Source organism: Pungitius pungitius, chromosome 18 (genome assembly GCF_949316345.1).
Source record: "Pungitius pungitius chromosome 18, fPunPun2.1, whole genome shotgun sequence".
Taxonomy (NCBI): domain Eukaryota; kingdom Metazoa; phylum Chordata; class Actinopteri; order Perciformes; family Gasterosteidae; genus Pungitius; species Pungitius pungitius.
Genome location: NC_084917.1, coordinates 3,990,244 through 4,011,670, shown reverse-complemented (window position 1 = coordinate 4,011,670; position 21,427 = coordinate 3,990,244). Strand labels below are relative to the sequence as shown.

At 46.9% G+C, this 21,427-nt stretch overlaps 2 protein-coding genes across 2 annotated transcripts; one reads left to right on the top strand and one right to left on the bottom strand.

Moving 5' to 3' along the window:
- The first annotated feature begins 690 nt into the window (after positions 1 to 690).
- On the top strand, positions 691 to 6,796 carry kcmf1 (potassium channel modulatory factor 1). The gene is made up of 7 exons (XM_037485448.2): positions 691 to 912; positions 2,690 to 2,857; positions 3,057 to 3,196; positions 4,178 to 4,279; positions 4,386 to 4,569; positions 4,835 to 5,132; positions 5,403 to 6,796. Exons 1-7 carry the CDS (start codon positions 897 to 899, stop codon positions 5,668 to 5,670), a joined length of 1,176 nt encoding a protein of 391 aa, XP_037341345.1. The 5' UTR covers positions 691 to 896; the 3' UTR covers positions 5,671 to 6,796.
- A 1,512-nt stretch (positions 6,797 to 8,308) lies between these two features.
- Positions 8,309 to 20,406, bottom strand: ntrk2b (neurotrophic tyrosine kinase, receptor, type 2b). Its single transcript, XM_037484993.2, has 19 exons — positions 20,174 to 20,406; positions 18,331 to 18,405; positions 18,180 to 18,251; positions 18,019 to 18,087; positions 17,789 to 17,940; positions 17,477 to 17,613; positions 16,322 to 16,454; positions 15,531 to 15,839; positions 15,418 to 15,435; positions 15,277 to 15,285; positions 15,138 to 15,172; positions 14,739 to 14,838; positions 13,785 to 13,973; positions 13,192 to 13,322; positions 12,882 to 13,054; positions 12,449 to 12,689; positions 10,779 to 10,937; positions 10,070 to 10,270; positions 8,309 to 9,836 (listed from the first exon to the last, which is right to left on the bottom strand). The coding sequence occupies exons 1-18, from the start codon at positions 20,368 to 20,370 to the stop codon at positions 10,085 to 10,087; spliced, it is 2,385 nt and encodes a 794-aa protein (XP_037340890.1). The 5' UTR covers positions 20,371 to 20,406; the 3' UTR covers positions 8,309 to 9,836; positions 10,070 to 10,084.
- Positions 20,407 to 21,427: the final 1,021 nt, after the last annotated feature.

Genomic DNA, 21,427 nt, shown 5'->3' with positions numbered 1-21,427 from the left:
GCTTATGCACGAGGGCGGAGCCGCGAGTCTCCCTTTGTCCCCTCGAGGTGATCTGCGGATTGTTCTCACACATCCCACACCTCTATAAAACGCCCGAGAAGGAGCAGGAGGACAAAGCGGGCGCTGAGAGCTCCACCCGAGCCTCCTACACTGCTGTGAAGTCTTCATTGTAATGCACTGGTTTGTCAGACGGAAAAGCGTCCTCTACAGCACAGAAATGAAATGAATTTGAATTAAAAAAAAATACTTTTTACGGAGATAAAAAGTGCTTTGTTGTCAATTATTTTGCTCTTGTTTAGACATTTTTTGTTTTTTAACAAAATATTTTTGGAATTTACATTAAATCACCACAGCCTATACATCACTCACTCCTGAGAAGTGTAACTGGTAGGAAATACAAATTGTTTAGATTCCACACACTGAATTGATGCTGATATTACACATGAATGAGTAATTTGCCAGGTTTTTTATGTCATATATGTAGAAAAGGAGTGTCTTTTGTGAAATAATGCAACTTATGCCTGTTCACATCTGTAATAAAAACGCAAACATTTAAAACATTTTGACGGGAATAAACGCCTGGCGTATGTAACGTTAAACGACCCGACAACTTCGCCCCCCCCCACCCCACCCCGGTGGAATGCTTTGGGATTTCACGTAGCAGCGCGCCGCCTACCGGTCAGCCGCGACACTGCGCCATGAGTGACACTCTGGGAGGGGAAGCAGAACAAACTGTAACCTGCTGGCGGATCCATCTTGCTCGAAAAAGGAGCGAGGGTGAAGGCTTTTTTTTTTTTTCTTCTCCCCCCCCCGCAGTTTAGTATCTGAAATACACTGTATCGCCCCCGTTAACCGCGCTGGGGAGCCCGAGGAGGGGCCGCGCCGCTGTTTGTAGGATGTCCCGACATGAGGGTGAGTTGATAAACAGGGTCCACGGCGCCTCGGGTCGGCGGCTACATTACCGTAGCAGCTAGCTCCTCGGCTAGCTATGCTAGGCGCTTTTTCGCGGCTGGTCTTCGGGCAGGACTCGCGCTCGCAGACACACGCACGTTTTGCCGTGGGCGTCTCCAGCTCCCCCGTCTCGCGTCTGTTGGATTTGAAGTAAACGCGTGTTACGTACACTAACCTGCGGGCAATGATAGGGCAACATCGCGGAGCTTGGCAGTTAGCCGCTGGTAGCCGCTGCGTTAGCAAGCCGGCTAATGTGTGCTAACACAAGGAGACGTCGGTGGAGCTGCGACTTGATGCTGCGTTTCCCGGCTCCCACTGCCGTGTTAACGTAGACACGGTACATGCCCCGTTACAGTGACACGGGCACTCTGCAGTTAATGTAAGAGTCCGGGCCGCTGATGTCAGCGCCCCGGACTCTTGTAACGTACTGTTAGCGAATGCACTGTCATCAAGACGAAAGTCTGAGGCCTCAGACCATAAACCGATCACTTAAGTTAGCTAGCTGGCAGGCTACTGGCTAGCAGGGGTTAAGTTACTGTGTGTCTTGACTGTAAACCACATCGGAGGGCACATTTGGCTCCCTTCATTCTCCACTTGATGTTGGCAGCAGCGGGCCAGCCATCCTGGCGGGGGGGGGGGGGGGGGGTTAATCGCCTCGCAAGTTGCTACGGTGATATTGACTTTACACACCGCGAACCACGAGAGAGTCCGAATAAAAGAGGGGGGGTAACTTGCTCTGTCCCGAATAAAGTATGTTGGAACAAAAATAAGGTAACGTTGGGTTCCTTTTGCAAGCGTGTGAATGCCCCCCTCCCCCTCCCCCCCTGTGGTCAGGTTAGCGTTGAGGTGTGTGCAGTCTGTTGTCTTTAAGGTGGGGGGGGGACTTTCCCTGTGCAAGTGGATGAAGGCGCAGTTTTTAACGCCACTCAGGTGGCACCAAATGTTCTGAAAAACGTGGTTACGTGCTACATACACAGGGGCATCTGCACGTTTGATTCTTTTATACAAGGTATGAGTTTTGTTGTTTATTACGGAGGTTTTTATTTGTGTTGTTTTTAAGCTTTTTGTTGCTCTGTCTCAACAAAGGAAATGATCTCAACACTTGCATACCTGCAATCCAAATTTGCCAAATAAGGTGTTTTTTTTCCCCCTTCACAGAAAACCTCAGTGAGGCAGGAGTTGGAATATTATGTTTAATTGTAATTATGCAGGTTGTGTCTGCATAGCAGTGAGCCAGTAGTTATTTACCGTAATCACGTAGTTAAGAGTCAGCCTTTGGATAATAGTTCATACAATGTTGTATGTAGACAAAAATGAAAAGCTGTTTTGGCACTATTTCTGCTTGCCTTTGTTGGTTCTACTTTTCCGTTTAACGGTGTGGTTCGTGTCGATCTAGATTAAGGATAAAACCAGATACTCCCAGAACGTGTGTGGACAGCTCTGTAAATAAGTAACAAAAGCTGTGATGAAAACCGCTTTCCGATGCCTAAAGCTGGTGGCATGAGTTGTGCCGTCGGGACCTTGCATGTAAAGTTCAATGGAATGCTGGTGTTCTTCGTTGCTGGCACTTGAGGGTTGGTGCCACTCCAAATCACATGCTCCTGTAAGTGAGACCAGCCAGCAGATAGAGATTGCTTTATCGTTGTCAGCCTTGCAGGAGAAGCTATAGGGAATTTGTAACTATGTTGTCAGGTATTTGACATATTTGACTTTACATTCCTCTTTTCTCCTTTTGCAGGCGTGAGCTGTGATGCGTGTTTAAAAGGGAACTTTAGAGGAAGACGGTTCAAGTGTTTAATTTGCTACGACTACGACCTTTGTGCATCGTGCTACGAGAGCGGCGCCACGACAACGAGGCACACCACAGAGCACCCCATGCAGTGTATATTGACCAGGGTAGACTATGGTAAGCACCTACCTGACAGACACTAATGCTCACTTACGGATTATACCCAAGCTCAGGCCATTATTCACACATTTCACAAAAACAAGTAATTCATTTTGAAAGCACTGATGCTTAATGTTTTTCAGCCTTGTGGCCGTACGTTTTGTTCATGATTGGAATAGTGGTTAACAAATGGTAACAATTAACTGTTTTTTCGCAGACTTGTATTACGGAGGAGACACTTTTTCAGTAGAGCAACCCCAATCATTCACATGTCCTTACTGTGGCAAGATGGGCTACACCGAGACGTCCCTACAGGAGCATGTCACCTCAGAACATGCAGAGACCTCCACAGAGGTGGTGAGTATTCTGCACACCTATAAGGTCATACATCACATTCTCTTTGCTTCTAAAGGGGGCGACAGCAGTCCAGTGTACTTCTACTGTCCACTTGCGTACTTTATTGTGCTGTCGTTTTTTTTTTTTTTTTTTTTACTGTCTGCATCACTGCTGTTTATTCTGCATTTGCTGATGAGCACTGCACTTCAGTCAGCTAAAATGACATCTCAGAATGCACAAGCGGGGGGATATTTATGGATTAAGGATTGAACTGACAGTTCAGTGAACTGAATAAAAAGCGAGACGGAGGGACGGACAGTTTCTGACCGTGCTGAAAACCTCCAGCAGGTTGTCTGTCGCACATCGGCAGCTCTACCAGCGTTACACTACCACAGGGTTAGGCAACCATTAGGAGGGGCTTTGTTAAATATAGCTGGTGTTATTCTATTATTCCAGATTGGTTGTTTGTATTTCCAACCTCTCAGTCATTTACGATCAAAGAAACTGGAACCAGGGAATTTGTGGGTTTTGGGTGAAAAAATGTGTCCAATCAGCTATAATGATTGTAGTTGAAATGTCATCTGATCTTTGAAGCATAAGTTCATTGATTCAAGTCTTGCTGGGTTGGAATTGACATAATATCCAGAGATTACCATCCTGTTTAAGCTAAAGTTTATTAATACTACCCAAACAACAAAGACACATCTTAAGGCAAGCATTTAGTGCCTCCAGGCGTAGCTGCGAAAGTTTATAAATTTCCTCTAAAGTCAAGTTGCATTGTGGGTAATGTGGGCACTCGTTTTTTAGTCAGACGGTATTGGAGGTGGACGGTAATTCTATAAAAAATCCCTGTAATATAGAACCTTTAAGTCCGTATGAGCAATAACTGATCTTAGATGGGCAACTTGTTGCGACGCTGCATTCAACATTTGACCAGATTCAAATTTTACTGTAAAAAAGAAACACTCAAATGAAGCCAAATATTGCTCAATCTTGTTTCAGATCTGTCCGATATGTGCTGCCTTGCCAGGAGGGGACCCCAACCATGTCACAGATGACTTTACAGCTCACCTCACACTTGAACACAGAGCGCCAAGAGATTTAATATCCTTTCTGCACCTCCCCGCGTCAAGTAGTGAATGTACTGTTCGACGGCCAATGCCGCATTTCGTGTCATGTGACGACTTTGACCCTTAACGGTGTGTTTTACGACGAGTCTAGCAGTGTTCGGCACGTACGGCGGATGTTCCACCCCGGGCGTGGACTGGGCGGTCCCAGAGCGCGGCGGACAAATATGCACTTTACTAGCGGCTCCACGGGGGGGCTCTCCTCCTCCTCATCGCAGAGCTCCACCTACACCCCCAGCAACAGAGAGGCAATGGACCCCATCGCAGGTGAGCATCAGGTGTAGTGTAGCGGTATAATGAAGAATCAAAGGGTCTCATGAGTAGGACGAATTCACTCGTACCGTCTGCTGGTAGAAAGCTATTACATAGCATCAAAGCCCATGTATTGTAGCACGGACAACCATCATTTCTGCTTAAACTGTGAGCATAAAGGGCCTTGAATCAAACCATACGATGCAGGGGTGCCTTGTTGAAATTGCGCCTTACTTACGGGGCAAGCGGTGACGCCTGTCTTCTGCCGCGTCTCCCTCAGAGTTGTTGTCTCAGCTGTCTGGCGTGCGTCGCGCGGCGGGCGGCCAGATCAACTCGTCGGGGCCTTCGGCCTCCCAGCTCCAGCAGCTCCAGATGCAGCTGCAGCTGGAGCGGCAGCAGGCCCAGGCGGCGCGGCAGCAGGTGGAGACGGGCCGCCACGCGACACGGCGCGGCAACAACAACCAGGGCAGCGCCGGCAACTCCATCCCTCCGCCCAACGCGGCCACCGGCAACAGCGCCGCCGCGGGCGAAAGCAACCCGACGTCCTCATCCCACAGCTCCCAGTTCCTATTAGCACGGTGAGCGAGCCCGGCCGGTCTGTTCACCACGAGTAGGGGAACGCAGCCGAGGGAAGTGGTGTTTTGTAAATCAGAGCCTTTGTTTGTAGAAGCTAATATTCTGCTAATGTGCAAGTTTTTAGAGGAAAATAATGATTTCTGGAAGTGTTGGTTAGTAACTGGTGAAAAAAAGAACCATTTTTGCGCTAAAAGAGAATCGGTACATCTTTCCACAGTCATGTTTGAGTTACTGTAAACTAATCCCACTCAAATGGCCCCTCCCTTCCTCAGGTTGAATGAACCCAAGATGTCCGAAGCGGAGCGGCAGTTTCTAGAAGGGGAGCGCGCCGACCGCAGCCTGTTTGTCCAGGAGCTGCTCCTCTCCACGCTGATGCGCGAGGAGAGCTCCTCCTCCGACGAGGACGAGCGGCGGGACTTCGCCGACTTCGGGGCCATGGGCTGCGTGGATGTCATGCCTTTAGACGTGGCGCTGGAGAACCTCCAGCTCCGAGAGCGCAGCTTTACGGGGAAGGAGCCTCCGCCGCCGCCGCCTCTTTGATGTCCGAGCATCGAGCAGACTGTGTCCTCACTGCTGCAACTGTCAGTGATGGGCAGGCGACAGCGGCAGTCCCCCCCCCACACCCCCCCTCTCTCTCCCCCCTCCTTCTGTTTTCTGAGTTTGTTTCTGGTGATTGTAATTTCAGGCCTGTCACCATTTTTGTTACATTGTAAACAAAAATAAATGAGAGCAAGTGGGGTAAATGTGCGAGTGCGCAATAGCAACCGAGCGAGAGAAGAGAAATCTATAAATATATATATATATATAAAAAAATATATATGAAGTTGATAATCAATCCACATAACATTTCTTTTCTTTATCAGGTAAATGTTACAGGTAGCTGTGGCAGACCTTTTGCTTCCTGTGACATGCAAATGGCTCTCTGTATAAATACTCCACATTCAAAAGTCAAGAGGGCGTAGGCTCCTCCGATGAAGCTGCTGTGTGTGTTAATGACTATTAATGAATAAAAAGTGCTTGGATGGGTTACCATAACTACTGCATGCAGTTATTTGCAGCGTGCATGACTTTTAATGACCCTGTCATTAAAACCTAAAAAGAAATGTATATCCCAAAGCTTTCAACTGTTTTTAAATGGTTATTTTACTGGGAATTTCTAATTGAACTCTTAACCACATGTTTTGTCAGGTTTTCTTTAAGCGATTCGATACGATGGAGAGAAACCGGTTGGATTCACGGATGTGAGGAATCGGCTCGAGTGCCGGGAGCTTTTGTTTTTCCTAGAATGGTTTGTGTTAAGTGGTACGCTGTTAGGACAGTATTCTTTAGGATTTATAGATGCTTACAGTGGCCTCTCGGGGCTCCCTCCTGGTGCCGGATCACACGCGTCAGACGCCTCGTATGGATTTCTTTGCCGGGTGAAGGGAGAAGGCATTCTTATTTCTTCTGCTAGGCGTAGCACTTTTTCTATTTATTCATGTTTGTTTTTCTTATTCTCCCATGATTCGTGATGCGAGTCACGCCACCTTCATGCCTATACTTTTACCCTGTGTGAAACACAATGAGATGTATATGGAATCTGTGCGTTAACTTTCATAATGGCTCCGAGACATGGGCAGACATTTTTTTTAAATGTAAATTTAGAATACAATAAATATAAACTGCGCACAGCTTTTGATGAAACCCAAGAGACCGTCCTACCTTTGCACTTTGTGTCGTGATTCCTCGGATGTTTGTGTTTAGCAGACACCATTTTATAGGAATCAAATCCTCATGTGTGTGCTGGGAACTTGCTACTTAAGCCTTCATAAGCCTACAAACATTTAATGAATAGATAGTATAACACACGATAGTCTAGTCAAAAGCAGACTTTTTTTTTATTCTAATATCTCCTGTAGGATATTAGTGAGTGGAAACTGCTAATAAACAAATGAATTCTCTTTACAGCCACATAGAATTGTTTTTATACCTTTTATTAAGTGTATTTATTAATACTGCGGGGGGGGGCTAAAGGCAGGAACCAAGAGACGAGTACATGTGACCCTGCCGGACAGCGAGGTAGGTTTTCTTCCTTTAAACGTGTGTGTGTTAACTGGGACAATACAACTCCACGGAAATCCCTTTAAATAGCTGTCGCCAACATTTGTGTGTGTGTGTGTGTGTGAGGTCTTTAGTGCAGCTGTCCTTGTCACTCCTCAGTAGTTATTGTTAGAAACAAATGGTGCCCGTGAGATGCCTTTCACAACACATGTTGGCTCCTCTTAAAGCCCCCCACCCCCCCCCCCCCCACCATGGCCCCCTCCCTCTAGAAGCCCAACAGTCTGACTGTCAGTCACACCGTAACAATCTGCTGATGTGTTGTGCTCAGATTCAGTTGCACTCTGACAAGTAACAAGTCAAAAAAAACCAAAAGCCTATGGATTGAATCTCGAACCGATCCCCGAAGACTCACAAATTTACAGGACAAATCAGATGATTTTTTTTTTATTTCTTCAAACAGTCTGGATAGAATGAATTGTGAGGACACGGAGCATATTGTAAGACATACCACCTTTATTAAATGCACAGTATCACAAGGAACATTTCCATTAATTGTTGATAAGCTACTCACATGATGCACAAAGCATTGGATTGATTGATAGAACTGGCTGATTAAAGCAGGATTGCATCTGCCAGAAGAGCACGCACACACACACACGCACACACACACTTGCATACAAGATGTGTGTGCACACACACACACCATCTCTGAGACATCAGTCAGGCACACAAGCTCTCTCTCTCTCTCTCTCTATTCACACTGTAAGTAAAATTTGTTATCTGCACAGGAATGAAAACTGTAATCTTTTTTTTTTTCATTTACCATATATTTACAAAAAAATCTGCAATACCCCCCCCCCCCCCCTCCTCACCTTCTTCCCCCTCCCTCCCCTTTCCCCTCAAGATTGATTACATTCAAAAAAGATCCGACCCTTCTAGATTACATTCAAAATAATATACTATTCATGATGCAGTCACAGTTATTCATTTGAAAGAGGATCAAAATAGGCTACAGTCAGTCAGAGGTTGAGTGGTGGGGTTGACCCGGGAGGCGACCTTTGACCTCCTCGGCCTTCTGCCCGGGAGAGATCCTGACGACCGGATCCAGAGTCTGTGGTCCTCCTGCGGGGCCGGACGGCCTCCCCGTCACAGTGGAGAGGAAAGAGATCGCTTTTCTTTATTTCTTTTCTTCGTCTGGTTTTTTTCTTTTTTTTTTTTTTCTATTTTTTTCTTCAGAGAAAAAAACACATTGTTCAAATAAAGTCCTCTGCAGATCAAAAGTTGCCCCAAAAAGAAAGAATTGTATTTCTCACCGGTATTATGAACGAGCACAAAAAAAAAAAAAAAAAGTATACAATGTAGCACAAATCAAACCGTATTTACACATAGTATGTATTGCCAGCGGCCCATAACGCGTCGTCTTCAATAGATGTCACAAGGTTTTTGACGTGATACCTGCTTAAAACAGATTATACTATTAAACATAGCCTACTATTGATATAGACAAATATCAGAGCTGTACAGAACGGACGGCGAGGTTATGTACAGCGGACACGTGGCCCCTTCGGCGCTGGGACGAGGACACGGAGGGACGCTGCCGGGTGGACGGGTTTGGAGGCGGGGGCCTCGCCTCGCTCACGGGTTTAAAATGCTTTTGTTTGTTTTTCGTAAGTGAGTGCAGTCGAGGTCGAGGCGGAGAGTGGTCAGCCGCTCTGGTTGTGCATTAAGGGGAGGGGGGGGGGGGGGGGGGGTTAAGTAACGCTACAAAGTGCACTCAACATAACGTATTGTCTCCATATGGAAATGGGATAAGGGGTTATTAAGTGTGTACACTCGCACCGCCACGCTTGCTTTACGATTTGAGCCTTTCTTTATATATATATATATAAAGAAACGGGCCTCGGAACAACAGCTAAATGGCGTCGCCGGTGAATGAAAAAGTCAAACAAAACTGTGCTCATCTTCTGTCTTTTTTTTCTTTTTGTAGCTCAATTGTACCTGCGAGTCGTCATCCTCTCTGTGCTTTAGATACATCAAACGAAAGGGTGGTGGTGAAATGTCGCAGAGCACTCTGACAACGTTTGAAACGCCGCTTTTTAAATATGGACGGCCTGGTGCGTAGGTATTTACATGAAATGTGGCGTATGATGATGATGATGATGATGATGATGGCGTTATTGGAAATAGTGATTGGCCCTCGTGTTGTACAACCTCTGACCTTCAGGCGTCGATGGGAAACTGGGTTTCTGATTTCACGTTAAACGTTGTACGAGGTTTCTGTGGATGTCGGAGAAAGCACAAATTTGAAATCAACAGTGAGGTGTGAAAACAGAGTCAATATTAAAATAGTCGGAGATATAAAAAAGAAAAAAAAGAAAGAAAAAAAACTTGATGAGTATCTTTTGGAATATTCCTGCAGAATATGTTGCCGAGTGCCGAAAGGAGAGAAAGCTCTTATGTACAGAGTCGTGTCCATTACGGAGACACCGTGTCTTCCCTTTCGTTCCCAGATAAATGGATTACACGAGATGATTTAATGCGATGAATGTAGAGAGCAACCCAGAGATCAGTGGTTCTGATGATCGGGTTTCCTTCATTTGTATGCCTTCCCACACATATGTACGCGTTTTGGTTTCCACGGACGAAAACAACAGCCTCAGTGACGTCTGCAAAGGAATAAAGAAAAAAAAAAAAAGGAAAAACAAACAAAAATCACTCCAAATTTAAGGCTTTTTCTCGATGTAATGAGGACGAGGACGGTAGCATTTACAGGGACATTTACAGCCAGGTGACGCTGTACACAAACCAGCACAACCACCCCCCCCCCCCCCCCTATCACGTGCAAGCAGACCCACAACCGCTCACACACACACACACACACACACCCAACGGTACATACAGGAACAGCGGCGCCTCAGCCCAGGATGTCCAGGTAGACGGGCGAGGCCTTGGCCAGGCTCTGGAGCATGCTGTGGATCTCCTTGATGTTGAGCCTCATGTAGGGCTCCCTCTGCCAGCAGCCCAGCATCAGGTCGTACACCTCTTTGGGACACGTCCGGGGCCGCTGCAGCACGCGGCCCTGGGTGATGCACTCGATCACCTGCGGGGGGGGGGGGGGGACAAAAGGGGGGGGGACCGTTGGACCTCTGACCGCGAGTCTTTGCAGGGGGGAGATGGAACGGGTTCGGAAAGAGTTTGCTACACTGGCTTTTTGACTCGGGATGTGTGCTAGGAAAGGTCCGTATTTGTGTCCAAACGGGGACATTGCATCTCCATCCATCTCCCCCAAGGCGCCTCCCAATAAAAGTACATATATATAAAATGTTTTTTCATTTATGTTTGAATATATATTTAAAAGTTTAGCATGCTATAAAGTTGAGGGAGTTAAAAACAAAACAAGATAAAACCAGAAAGCACTTAAAATTATACAAAGATAGAAAAAAATAAAATAATCAAAGGTTTTGATTTCAGTTTTATATATATATTAATGTCTGTCACATTCCTCTACATATTTTCCACAAGTTTGAAACTTTACGACTTTTATTCTAACAGGAGAGAGGTGTCTGCGTTGGGAGGGGGGGGGGGGGGGGTGGTGAGCGGCCTCTGACCTCATTGTTGGACAGCTGGTACCAGGGCTGCTTGCCGTAGGTGAAGATCTCCCACAGCACCACGCCGAGGCTCCACACGTCACTCTCTGTGGTGAACCGCCGGTACATGATGCTCTCCGGGGGCATCCAGCGGATCGGCAGCATCGTGTGACCGCCCACCTGCAGGGTGAGAGAGAGACAGAGAGAGAGAGAGAGAGAGAGATTACTCCCCATTAGAAATCAACACCACAAGATCCGGTGGGGAGTTTAAATCACAGGAGGACTCTAATGGGGTATTTTTAGCCGAGCTTCTGGCCCGGCACGAGAATCGGCTGGTGGACCCACCCCCGTTTCACCCGTATTTACATGAAATTTGATTGAGACATTATTTATGTTTGTTTTAGAGGCATCTGATCCCCATTGGAATCAAATCCCATGACTGTGAACTAGTCTTTGCTTCATGATACCATGTCTGTTGCATATATATATGTTCTTTGAGCTTCAACCCAACCCTTATTCATTGAATTCATTTTTTTTTTTTTTTTTTTTAACTAGGTGCACCCAATAAAGTGGTTACTGAGGTTATTTCGGAGCAATTCAATTCAGTCACTCGGGCATTCCTGAAACACGGCTTTTATTGCATCAAAACCTTTTACCCGACCAGCGTCTACTTGTCTTCCTCCATCGGATATTTCCTGTCTACTAAATGCATTTCCTCCTCCTCCTCCTCGCTGTCTCCTCTCTCATCGAATCACCGTCTTTGTCACGTTCATCACCTACACACACCGTAAACTCACACCACCACATGGTGCTCTGACTAACTGCCAGGTCAACGATGGTCAACATTATTCTAGATATTTCTAGTTTTTATTCACCCTGCATCATTGATGACATCCCCTAAACGTGAGTTTTACTGTCTGATGCACATTTTTTGTGTCACGTGATTCTATTTTATTCGCAAAATGACAGCGGCCTTGTCATTCCTTGTCGTGTCAATCATTGCGCTGTCTGTCGCCCGCGTATCTGTTTGATGAAATGGTTTTCAGGAGTTGGCGACAGGCCCTCGTTGTGTGGTGATCTTATCGGGACTGAGGTGGCTTTTTTCTTTTTTTCGACTCCACTTTGGGCAGCAGAGGGCGCTGTGGGACTCAAGCTGGGATGTGAAACTGAAAGGGTGAAGGAATAAATTCATCCATCTGTTTCTCAACATTACAAGTTGTGTGTGTGCATGTCTTTATATATATATATATATAAGATTATTTGTTTTTATCGGGGCTGTAATGTTAGTGTAATCTTCTCATCAGACCATATGTACCTGTAATGTAGAGTGAAGGGACTTATTAACTCTTTGCCCAGCGAAAAGAAAACACAGCCCAAGCATTTTTGCACTGTTGGCCCTTATTACCATGGAAACAGTAATTTTATGCAGATTATAGAATTTGCATTTAAATGGTATTAAAAATAGATAAAATACCTCTGGTTAAAATGGACATTTCTGCAGTTACACAGTTATTTCAGGCAAAAACTGGAATAAAATTCTAATTACATATTTGAGACTTTGCGTATGTGGCTGCATTTCCATATTCCTATGTATATATTGAAGGTTGTGTGTGTGTGTGTGTGAGAGAGAGAGTAAGATACTGTGGGTAAAAACGAGATGAGAAAAAGGGGAAATCATCCAGAATACTCACTCTGTAGTAGTCTGTGCTGTAAACATCTCGGGACATGCCAAAGTCGCCTATCTTGACCAGCAGGTTTTCTCCTACCAGGCAGTTCCTGGTTGCCAAGTCTCTGTGCACAAAGTGCTGGGAGGCCAGGTAGACCATGCCAGCCGCAATCTGTTGGGCAATGTGCAGCATCTGGGACTGGGTGAGCTCCACCTGGATACAGTGTTGACCGTCTGCCATTAGCACCGCATCAGGGCCGTGGGACCTGCACCCGGGGGTGGGGGTGGGGGGTGGGGGGGGGGGGGGGGAAACACACTCGATCAGGGCAAAAAAAAAACGTAAATCGCCAAAAATCCACGGATAATCTTTCTTCTGAAAACACGATGGGCTTCGCTGAAGGTGCAGATCGTGGGCCCTTCAACGGAGGTCGGTGGGGTTAGAATTCAAAGGGTCCTACCTGAGGAACTTGTTCAGGTCCCCGTGCTTCATGTACTCAAACACCATGATGAGCGGGTCGCTCTCCACACACACGCCGTAGAAGGTGACGATGTGTTCGTGCTGCAGGTTGGTGAGGAGCTCGGCCTCCCTGTAGAAGTCCGCCCGGCCGCTCTCGTTGGCCTCCTTCAGAGTCTGTCCCCCCGAGGCACAAAGACGAGGTGAGGGAGAGGGGGTGGGGGGGGGGGGGGGGGCATTGTCTGTGATAATAACGCGCGTCTAGTCGATAGAACGAACTGACTGAACGACGAGTGCTTCGTGTGCCTCCGTACCTTCACCGCTACGTGGAGCTTCTCCTGGTCCGGGGTCAGGTTGTAGCACTCAGCGAGAAACACCTTCCCGAAGGCTCCCTCGCCCAGCTCCCGCTTCAGTACAATGTTGTGTCTCTTGATGTGCTGGACAACTTTAATGCAGAAAACCCACAAATAGAATAGGGATTTTTTTTTGTGGTTTTAGTCCAGAAAGCTTTTTTTTTTTTTCAGGTCAAATGAAATAAATACTATTTGCAACGTGGCTTTCTTTGATTTTGCAATGATTGAACTCATAAATCATCATAGATTGTTGCTGTCATAATGTATAAAACAATACACGAAAGCCAAAATTGTTGTTTTGACAAATACAAATAATAACCATCTGCAGTATTGCCTGAGGGGAAGAAGAAAAAAAAAAAAGCATTCACGTTAATTCTGCTTAGTTGAGCCTTCTCAACAACCAACGAGCTCGTGTTTCTGAACATCACCAAACCGTCCCACCGTCCCAACGCAGCAGCGGGACGCTGACAGTGAATGGCGGCGCCCTGCGGGCCGTGACCCCTGCGTGGATTTATCCGAAAAGGTCCGGGTTACCGAGCGAGGCGGTAACTCACACGTGTCGGATTTCAGCATGCTGCCGGAGTTACGGAAGTACTGCGGGTTCTCAATGACGGGAATCTTTGTCATCCCAATGATCACCGCGTCTGGACCCATCTCCGAGGACGACGGGGTGTTGTTGCCATTGGAGACGTGATGAAGAGGGCTGGCAGAGTCATCGTCATTGCTGATGACTGAGGAGGAGCCTAGGGAGACACGGAGGAGGAGGAGGAGGAGGAGGAGGAGGAGGAAGAAGAAGACGTGGAGGGGGGGGGGGGGTTGAGAGGCAAGAGATGAGTAAAGAGAAAGGATGGCAGGTGAGAGAGAGAAAGATATTGTGGAGGACGAGAAGAGGGAGTAAGCAGAGGGATGGAGGGAGAAAAGGGATTGAAGGACATGTCATCTTTAATCGACTCATAAATGTGGTCATATTGTCGATTGAGTCAACAAAGACCCTTTATTTCCACCCTTTTATTCAGCATTCATAAGTACTATATGATAACAAGTTAAAAGACACTAACATGCGTTTTACTGAGCAACTTAGAGAAGGTGTTGTGAGATGTATGTCACAAATTGTGTTTTCATTTTTTATTTTTCGTTTCCTATTTTTCCTTGTAATGGGGAAGTGGGCCGTACGAAGTGTTGCTGTGCTGAGGAAATGATGGTGCAGAGCAGAAGTGACTCTGTGAGAAGGTGGTGGGGGGGGGGGGGGGGGGTCACCCAGAGGTCACAGTTTGACAGCAGACAGACTCTTGGATAAGTGTTAGAGTCTCATCAGGTATACCTTCCCAAATTGCTCATGTAGCTTTTTCTCTTTTAAACAAACGTCAACTTTTTAACTTTAATTGATCGACGTGTCGGATTCTTCTCATCAACCAACTCGGGGGGGCGGGGGGGGGGGGGGGGAACCGTAAATCCCAACAGTGTACATGTCTACATGTTGAATTATTCCATTCATAAGAATACTTCACCTTTAAGACCAAACTTTGAGTTTCTTCCGTATTTCAGAATGATCACCATCAGAACGCAGCCGGTCAAGGCCACGCCCGCGATTCCCACAACGACGTACACCTGGAGAGAAGAAGCAAGACAAAAAGATTCTCCTCTGAGCAGGAAGTATCTGGCATACTTTCAGATCACTAGGTTTCCAACATGGGGCCAGGATCCTCGTCAGGGGCCGCGAACCAAACGTGGTGTCGTGAGATTATTTACTTAATAGAAAGCAGAAATAAATATTGATGTCACATCGAATTGGGGTTATTTTCTCAGACTTCTCCTTTGATCTATTTCAGGAACAAAAGGATAACAACAGTTACGTTTTTGAACAGGGAGGGGGGGGGGGGGTGGAGGGGCTCGTGAGCATCACTTACTGCAACGCTGTCCTCGAGCGGAGGGAGCGGGGACTCTGAAAAAGAAATTACAAAAAAAAAGGCCGGTCGGAACATTTGAAAAATAATACGAGCGAGCAGGTGACATTGTGCTGCTGACTGTGATGTCGTAAACACGTACCAGTAGGATCTGGCCAGGAACCCAGTTGTTTTGCCGGAGACCCACGAACAGAGAAACAGATCACAGAAGAGCACATTTAGCCGTGCGCACAGTTATGATCACGCCCCGTTTGTTTGATGCCACTCCATCGTCAACACTTACATTCGTAGAAGGTCTCTTCTGTTGAAAAGAAGAAGAACAAAAAGGTTTGTCAGCGGTCAAGCCCATTAACAGATGGACAGATCCCCACCGAACGAACCCCTGTCACAGGGCACCTGTGTGGTTGACGTAAGGCGGGTCGATGAACTGCGCCGAGACCTTCTTCTCGTCCCGCCCGTACTCATTCTTGGCCACCAGCCTGTAGACGCCGTTGTGGATGTGCGTGGGGTTGACCAGCTGCAGGCAGCCGTGGTACTCGCTCTCGGTGGACAGGTGGATCCTGGTGCGCATGAAGTCCTGCTCCAGGAGAGCCACGTTCTCGTGGTACCACTGCAGCTCCGGCTTGGGGTTCCCCGTCACGCTGAACGGGATGCACCAGTGGTGGTCGCGCTCGGGCCCCAGCAGCTGCTGGATGGTGGGGGCAACTGACACGGCGGCAACGATAGAGGAAGAGTAATAACGGGATGATAGGAAATCAACACCAGGAGTAAAAGCCAGTAGGAAGTGCCACATTTGTGGGCTTAAGCGAGGAGATGCAGCTAGGGGGATGAAACGTATGGCGGGGGGAGGTACGAGGGGCGGCAATGCAACATCTAAAGGCTGACGTCAGGACAACATGGTGGAGGAGAATGAGGAGAAATGTGTCTTTGACCAAGCAGGAGAGTGTGGTAAGGCATGAGGAGCTTCACGGGAGGAAGAGTTATGGACAGGAAACATGGAGAATCAATACGGTTTGCCAAGAGACAGTAACAATAACAAACTGACGAGCCTTGTGCTTCCACTGGAAAAACAAGGTTGAGAAGAAAGCGTTTAAAAGACCATGAGAGGAGATCAGAAAAAAAAAAGTGCCGGCAATAGGTACAACCATAGATGCATGCTACAGTTACAGAAACGTAGGGGTCCTTACAGAGAATATTGAGTTGAAGGGTAGCCTCAGTCTGACCGACCATGTTCTCAGCACTGCATATGATCACCTTGCCATTATCATCAGGAGACAGGTCCGACAAGGTGATGCTGCTCTCCATATCCGAAGGGTCAATCTGTTAACATCATTGGATTGCATGACACGTCCGACATTATACATGTGAAAGTCTGAAGTAACCATTCAGCTAACTGCCACAACACAGTATGTTCTGATGCGTGGAATATGGATTCACATCCTCATTCTTTATAACATTGCATCCCAAACTTTGACCCTGTGCTTGTATATCTGCTGTGCAGACAATTTCAGGCCAGAAGAGCCAGAAGAGCCAAAGGAGCCAGAAGAGCCAGAGGAGCCAGAAGAGCCAAAGGAGCCAGAAGAGCCAGAAGAGCCAAAGAAGCCAGAGGAGCCAGAAGAGCCAAAGGAGCCAGAAGAGCCAAAGAAGCCAGAGGAGCCAGAAGAACCAAAGAAGCCAGAGGAGCCAGAAGAGCCAAAGAAGCCAGAAGAGCCAGAAGAACCAAAGAAGCCAGAGGAGCCAGAAGAGCCAAAGGAGCCAGAAGAGCCAAAGAAGCCAGAGGAGCCAGAAGAACCAAAGAAGCCAGAGGAGCCAGAAGAGCCAAAGAAGCCAGAAGAGCCAAAAGTGCCAGAAGAGCCAGAAGAGTGTGCTAGCTTGCAAACACCGAACTGCAATAAATAGCTTGGTGTTTTTTCCATTATCCCTACTATATATTGGGACGTGCTACATCTTTTTCTTGAATACTATATAGTCGGCTATTTTTAGTATTGGAACTCACAGCAAAACCAATTATGGGTTTGACTCTCCTAATACGTTTGTACACAGTTGAGTACAAACATATTGTTCCATTTAATTTGTTTGTTTGTTTTTTATGGTTGTCGATGACAATACAACTTTATACAAAGAAGAAGAAGCAATCCAGCAATCATTTTTATTCTTTTAAGGGAATTTGTTGAGTCTGAAGCCTAGGGCTCTATTACTGCCCTCGTGTAATTCACAGAGGTAGCTTTGAAGCTCCGTTGGATCTCATCTCATGATGAATATCTTCATGTAAAAGATTCCTCATCTCCTGGACAATAACCAGGTTGCTGGACCTGTACCAAAGGTTTGGTGGACTGGCTCACCTCGTGGTGGGTGGAGAGCCAATCGAGGTTCCACAGGATCTCTGGAGGAGGGGAGCCTGAGGCGCTGCACACCGCTTTGACATTACTCCCCTGCATCATCGTCACGGATTTCGGGGTGACCTCTACTTTGGGAACCACTGCAAGAGAGAGAGAAGAGCACGCGGCATTATTGGACATCCGACCGGACCTTTGCATCGATTGATTTGTTTACAGATTTATTCCCGTCTTTCCCGTCTCCATGAAGCGATCGTCTCTGCGAGCGTTCAATATCAGATACCCGGCGTTGCTTATTATAACGTGGTTTCACATTACCACAGTCCGGTGGGGAGAGGCTAGTGAAGGCCTTCGGCGCTCCTCGGTCGTCTATGCATGTCAGATCAGGGCTGTCGGTTTCTTCAAGGAGCCTCAGTTTGATCCATATGTTCTCACAAACACAATCCAGAGGGTTACCCGACAGCATGAGTCTGGTAAGTAAAAACACGGCACGTGAGAAACGTTTGAGCGCACGCCACAAAAAAAAAGACTTTTCTCTCTATACGTACGGGTATGTTGTGTTGAAGCTCTGAAATGTTCTCCATGACAGCGTTGATAGGTTGTTGTCTCTGAGATTTCTAAACGGTTACAAAAAATAACAATCAAAATGCAGGCAGCGCCAGTGTGCACCAATGAAGCAACTACAGAGGGTCTTTAAAACGCTACTTACACATATTGGAGTCTCGTATTGTTGAAAAATGCATCCGACGATAAAGACGTCAATCTCGTCTTGGTCACTGTTCTGTTGTGAGAATAAACTGGTGAGACGGATGTGTCGTGGTTCCACGTACAACACTAAAGGCGTGCAGTGTGGTACTTACAGGTTCCTCAGGTTGATGTAATGCCTCAGACTGTTGTCGTTGATGTCAAACAGTCTGTTTTGATTCGTAATGTATCTGTGAAAGACAAGGGGAGAAAAAGGCGTCCATTCAGTGTGAACTTGGTCTGCATGCCGAGACGGTCCGCTGGTTAATGACTCGATCTGAGATGGGATGTGTTTGCGTGCCGTCATGTTCTTCTACTGAGGGAATTTACTCTGCAGTACATTTGATTTTGAATATAATGGCAGCAAGTACAAGAGCGTGTTTGCACACTGGCACTATGATAGAAACAGACTTTATGTTTTTGTGTTACTTTTGTGTTATTGTTCATGCAATCTAGTTCCTGCAGATAAAATTACACCACTGCATTATAAATAATCTGATAGGAAGATAGCTCAGTTGACCAGTCGATAATCCTTACAGCTTTATTCATTATTCATTGTTATTATTATAAATGAATGTAAAACTCCAAACTTTGAATCATAATGTTTAAATGGGGAGGTGACATTGAAGCTGGAATTGCATATACTACTTTTGGGTTATTTCATCTAAATAAATGTTTACTGTATAAGTTAGAAGTATTTAAAAGAAGATTTTGAATAATAACTTAAAAAGAGCTTTTTAGATTTTCATCAAAATTGAATGCTGAAGTAAACACATCTTTCACCACCAGAAAACAATTTAGTTGCATAAAAGGACTGTGAAAACATTTTAAAATGATCACAGATTGATATTTATGTGTTTTGTACGTTTAACAACACCATGCTATAATATATTACAACTTTAAATATCCTGAGAAATCTAAAAGGACTTTGTTGCTCCAGCGGCTTTGTTTGTCTTCTCAAGTACTACAAACAAGACAAAGGACTTCTTTTAGTCATGGTTGGACTTTCAGAAGATTCAACCGACCAGCAGTCTTCATCGAAATGCAATTCGTTTTAACAGTATTCTCCAAATGTGATTTATTTGCCAAAGCTAATAAAGCCATAGGGATCGGGTTGCTAACTACAATCATGGTGTTTCCAGTATGTCTGCCTCCGTGAGTCTCCCCTCCATCCTCCACCGGGTGCCATGCAGTTGCACTTGTGCAGGGTTGTAGCAGGTGCACAAGCCTACACACTGACGCAGATAAGGCTACATAACTGTGGGTAGCCCAACGCCGGCTGTATACAACCGATGGGATCTCACGTGGAATCTGCCAACGATGTGGTCTCTTTTATTTTTTTTATTTTTTTTTAACGTTGAGGTTATATCACACCGCCGCCCAAAAAAAAAAACCCGAGTGAGCACCTCGGAGGCTGCAGCGTCGGGCCTTAACGTTTACTCCATCGCAACCTCTGGAGCTGTTTTGTCAAGGAAACACCGACTAATCCAAATAAGCCAGGACGCGCACTCTCACCACCATTACGCACACACACACACACGCGCGCGCTATGGTCGTTACTGGCACGCGCGACCCCCCATCTACGCCAAAATACACACACACACACACACACACACACACACACACACACACACACACACACGGACACACGCGCGCGATCGCACACGTATACTAGGCTGCATGATCGGACAAACACTCGGTTTTAAGAAAAAGAAAAAAAATCCCACATCGTGTGTATGAAGCGCAGAAGGCAGATGTCTATTGATCCGTAATCCACAGGGGAAACGATATCAGGCCTGCTGTTATTAATGATGCTGTTGGTGTTACTATTGCCTCTTTTATTAACACAATTCTAGCCCTTGGGTATTATTGCGACCCCGTGATCGAAGGTAGTTATTTACGCATTGCATCCCAATAAGTTCCGTGGCTGTCTGCGCGATCGTTTTCACACACACTTACATCTCGGTGATGTTTTCCATGTCATCTAACGTGAGGACAGGGAAATCCTCGATCCCCGGTACAGAATCGTTACAAACAATCCGTGAGATGCTGCAAGTGCAGGATGCGGGGCAAGCATCGCCAAGTGTCCACAGCCCCATCAAAACCAAGAGCAATCCGAAACGAGCCATGCCATATTCCCCCGCGCTGGAGTCCATCGCAGGTCCAAATGATGTCCCACGAATCCCCCCCCCCCCCCCACCACCACCACCACCACCCCTCCACCCCCAAAAACGGAATCTGGTCAGATTGAATTCTTGTTCAGATGTCCTCCCTCGCCGCTTGTATCTGGCCAAGTTAATCCTTTCGGCTCCGCAGGAAAAGAAGAAGAAGAAGAAGAAGGGAAATCAAGAGAGAGAGACTGTACGCTGTCGGTGAGGAATACGCAAAGCCCACGGTTTTAATATCAAGATGCCATGGACTGGCCTCCCCGTCTCCGCAGAGCTGGTATCACACTACTGCATATCGATGTCGTGAAGCGAGGTGTCAAGTGGTCCGTCCTGCTGCCGCTGCCGCCGCCGCCGCCGCTGCCGCTGATGTCTCCGTCCTTGTACCTTCGGGCACAGACTGTTCGCCTCTGCCTTGTAAAACAAATATGAGGTGTTCCAGATGTTTAGAGATCAATAGGCACTGCCCCCCCCCCCCCGCCAGCGCTTTCTCATACGTGTAGTGGATGGGGAGGGAAGTGAGAGGGACTGCACAGTGGAGTGAGGATGCGTGGTGATGCTGCGTGTGTATAGGGGAGGAAAGCTACCTGCATGCGTCTATCGATTATCGGCGAGGACGAGCGCACCCCCCCCCCTCCCGGCCGTCACTGAGATCGGGTTCATGGCGGAGATGGTTGTGATGATTACGGTGGAGATGAGTTTCGGACACGTTTTATTCATAGGATTTTTTTTTTTTTAAATATTTGTATCATGCAACGACACGTAACACAACACCCGGCCCCGCAGTCTGCGCTAAGCGGTCAGCTGCGGGTCAAACGCACTGTTTGTGGCGGGCACAACAACATTCTGGATGTAAACTCTTGTGTTGTAGTTGCTCCGAAGCCATGCATTGGATGGAAGTGCCCCCCCCCCTCCCGCTCAACCCCTCCCTCCCCTCCTCCCCCCTCACTCACCCTCCTCCTCCTCCTCCTGCTATCCTCCCCGCCGCGCACACACACACCGTTGTACGGTTGGCCATTAGGCCTTTAGTGTGACGTACGGTTGACGC

Excerpts from the sequence above, each read along its gene's own strand:
- kcmf1 (XM_037485448.2), top strand. Across the intron at positions 3,197-4,177 it reads CAGAGACCTCCACAGAGGTG|ATCTGTCCGATATGTGCTGC; the intron begins GTGAGTATTCTG and ends ATCTTGTTTCAG. Across the intron at positions 4,280-4,385 it reads ACAGAGCGCCAAGAGATTTA|GACGAGTCTAGCAGTGTTCG; the intron begins ATATCCTTTCTG and ends GGTGTGTTTTAC.
- ntrk2b (XM_037484993.2), bottom strand. The coding sequence starts at position 20,370 with ATGGACTCCAGCGCGGGGGAATATGGCATGGCTCGTTTCGGATTGCTC. Across the intron at positions 13,974-14,738 it reads CTCAAAGTTTGGTCTTAAAG|GCTCCTCCTCAGTCATCAGC; the intron begins GTGAAGTATTCT and ends GTGTCTCCCTAG. Across the intron at positions 13,323-13,784 it reads CATGCTGAAATCCGACACGT|TTGTCCAGCACATCAAGAGA; the intron begins GTGAGTTACCGC and ends TCTGCATTAAAG.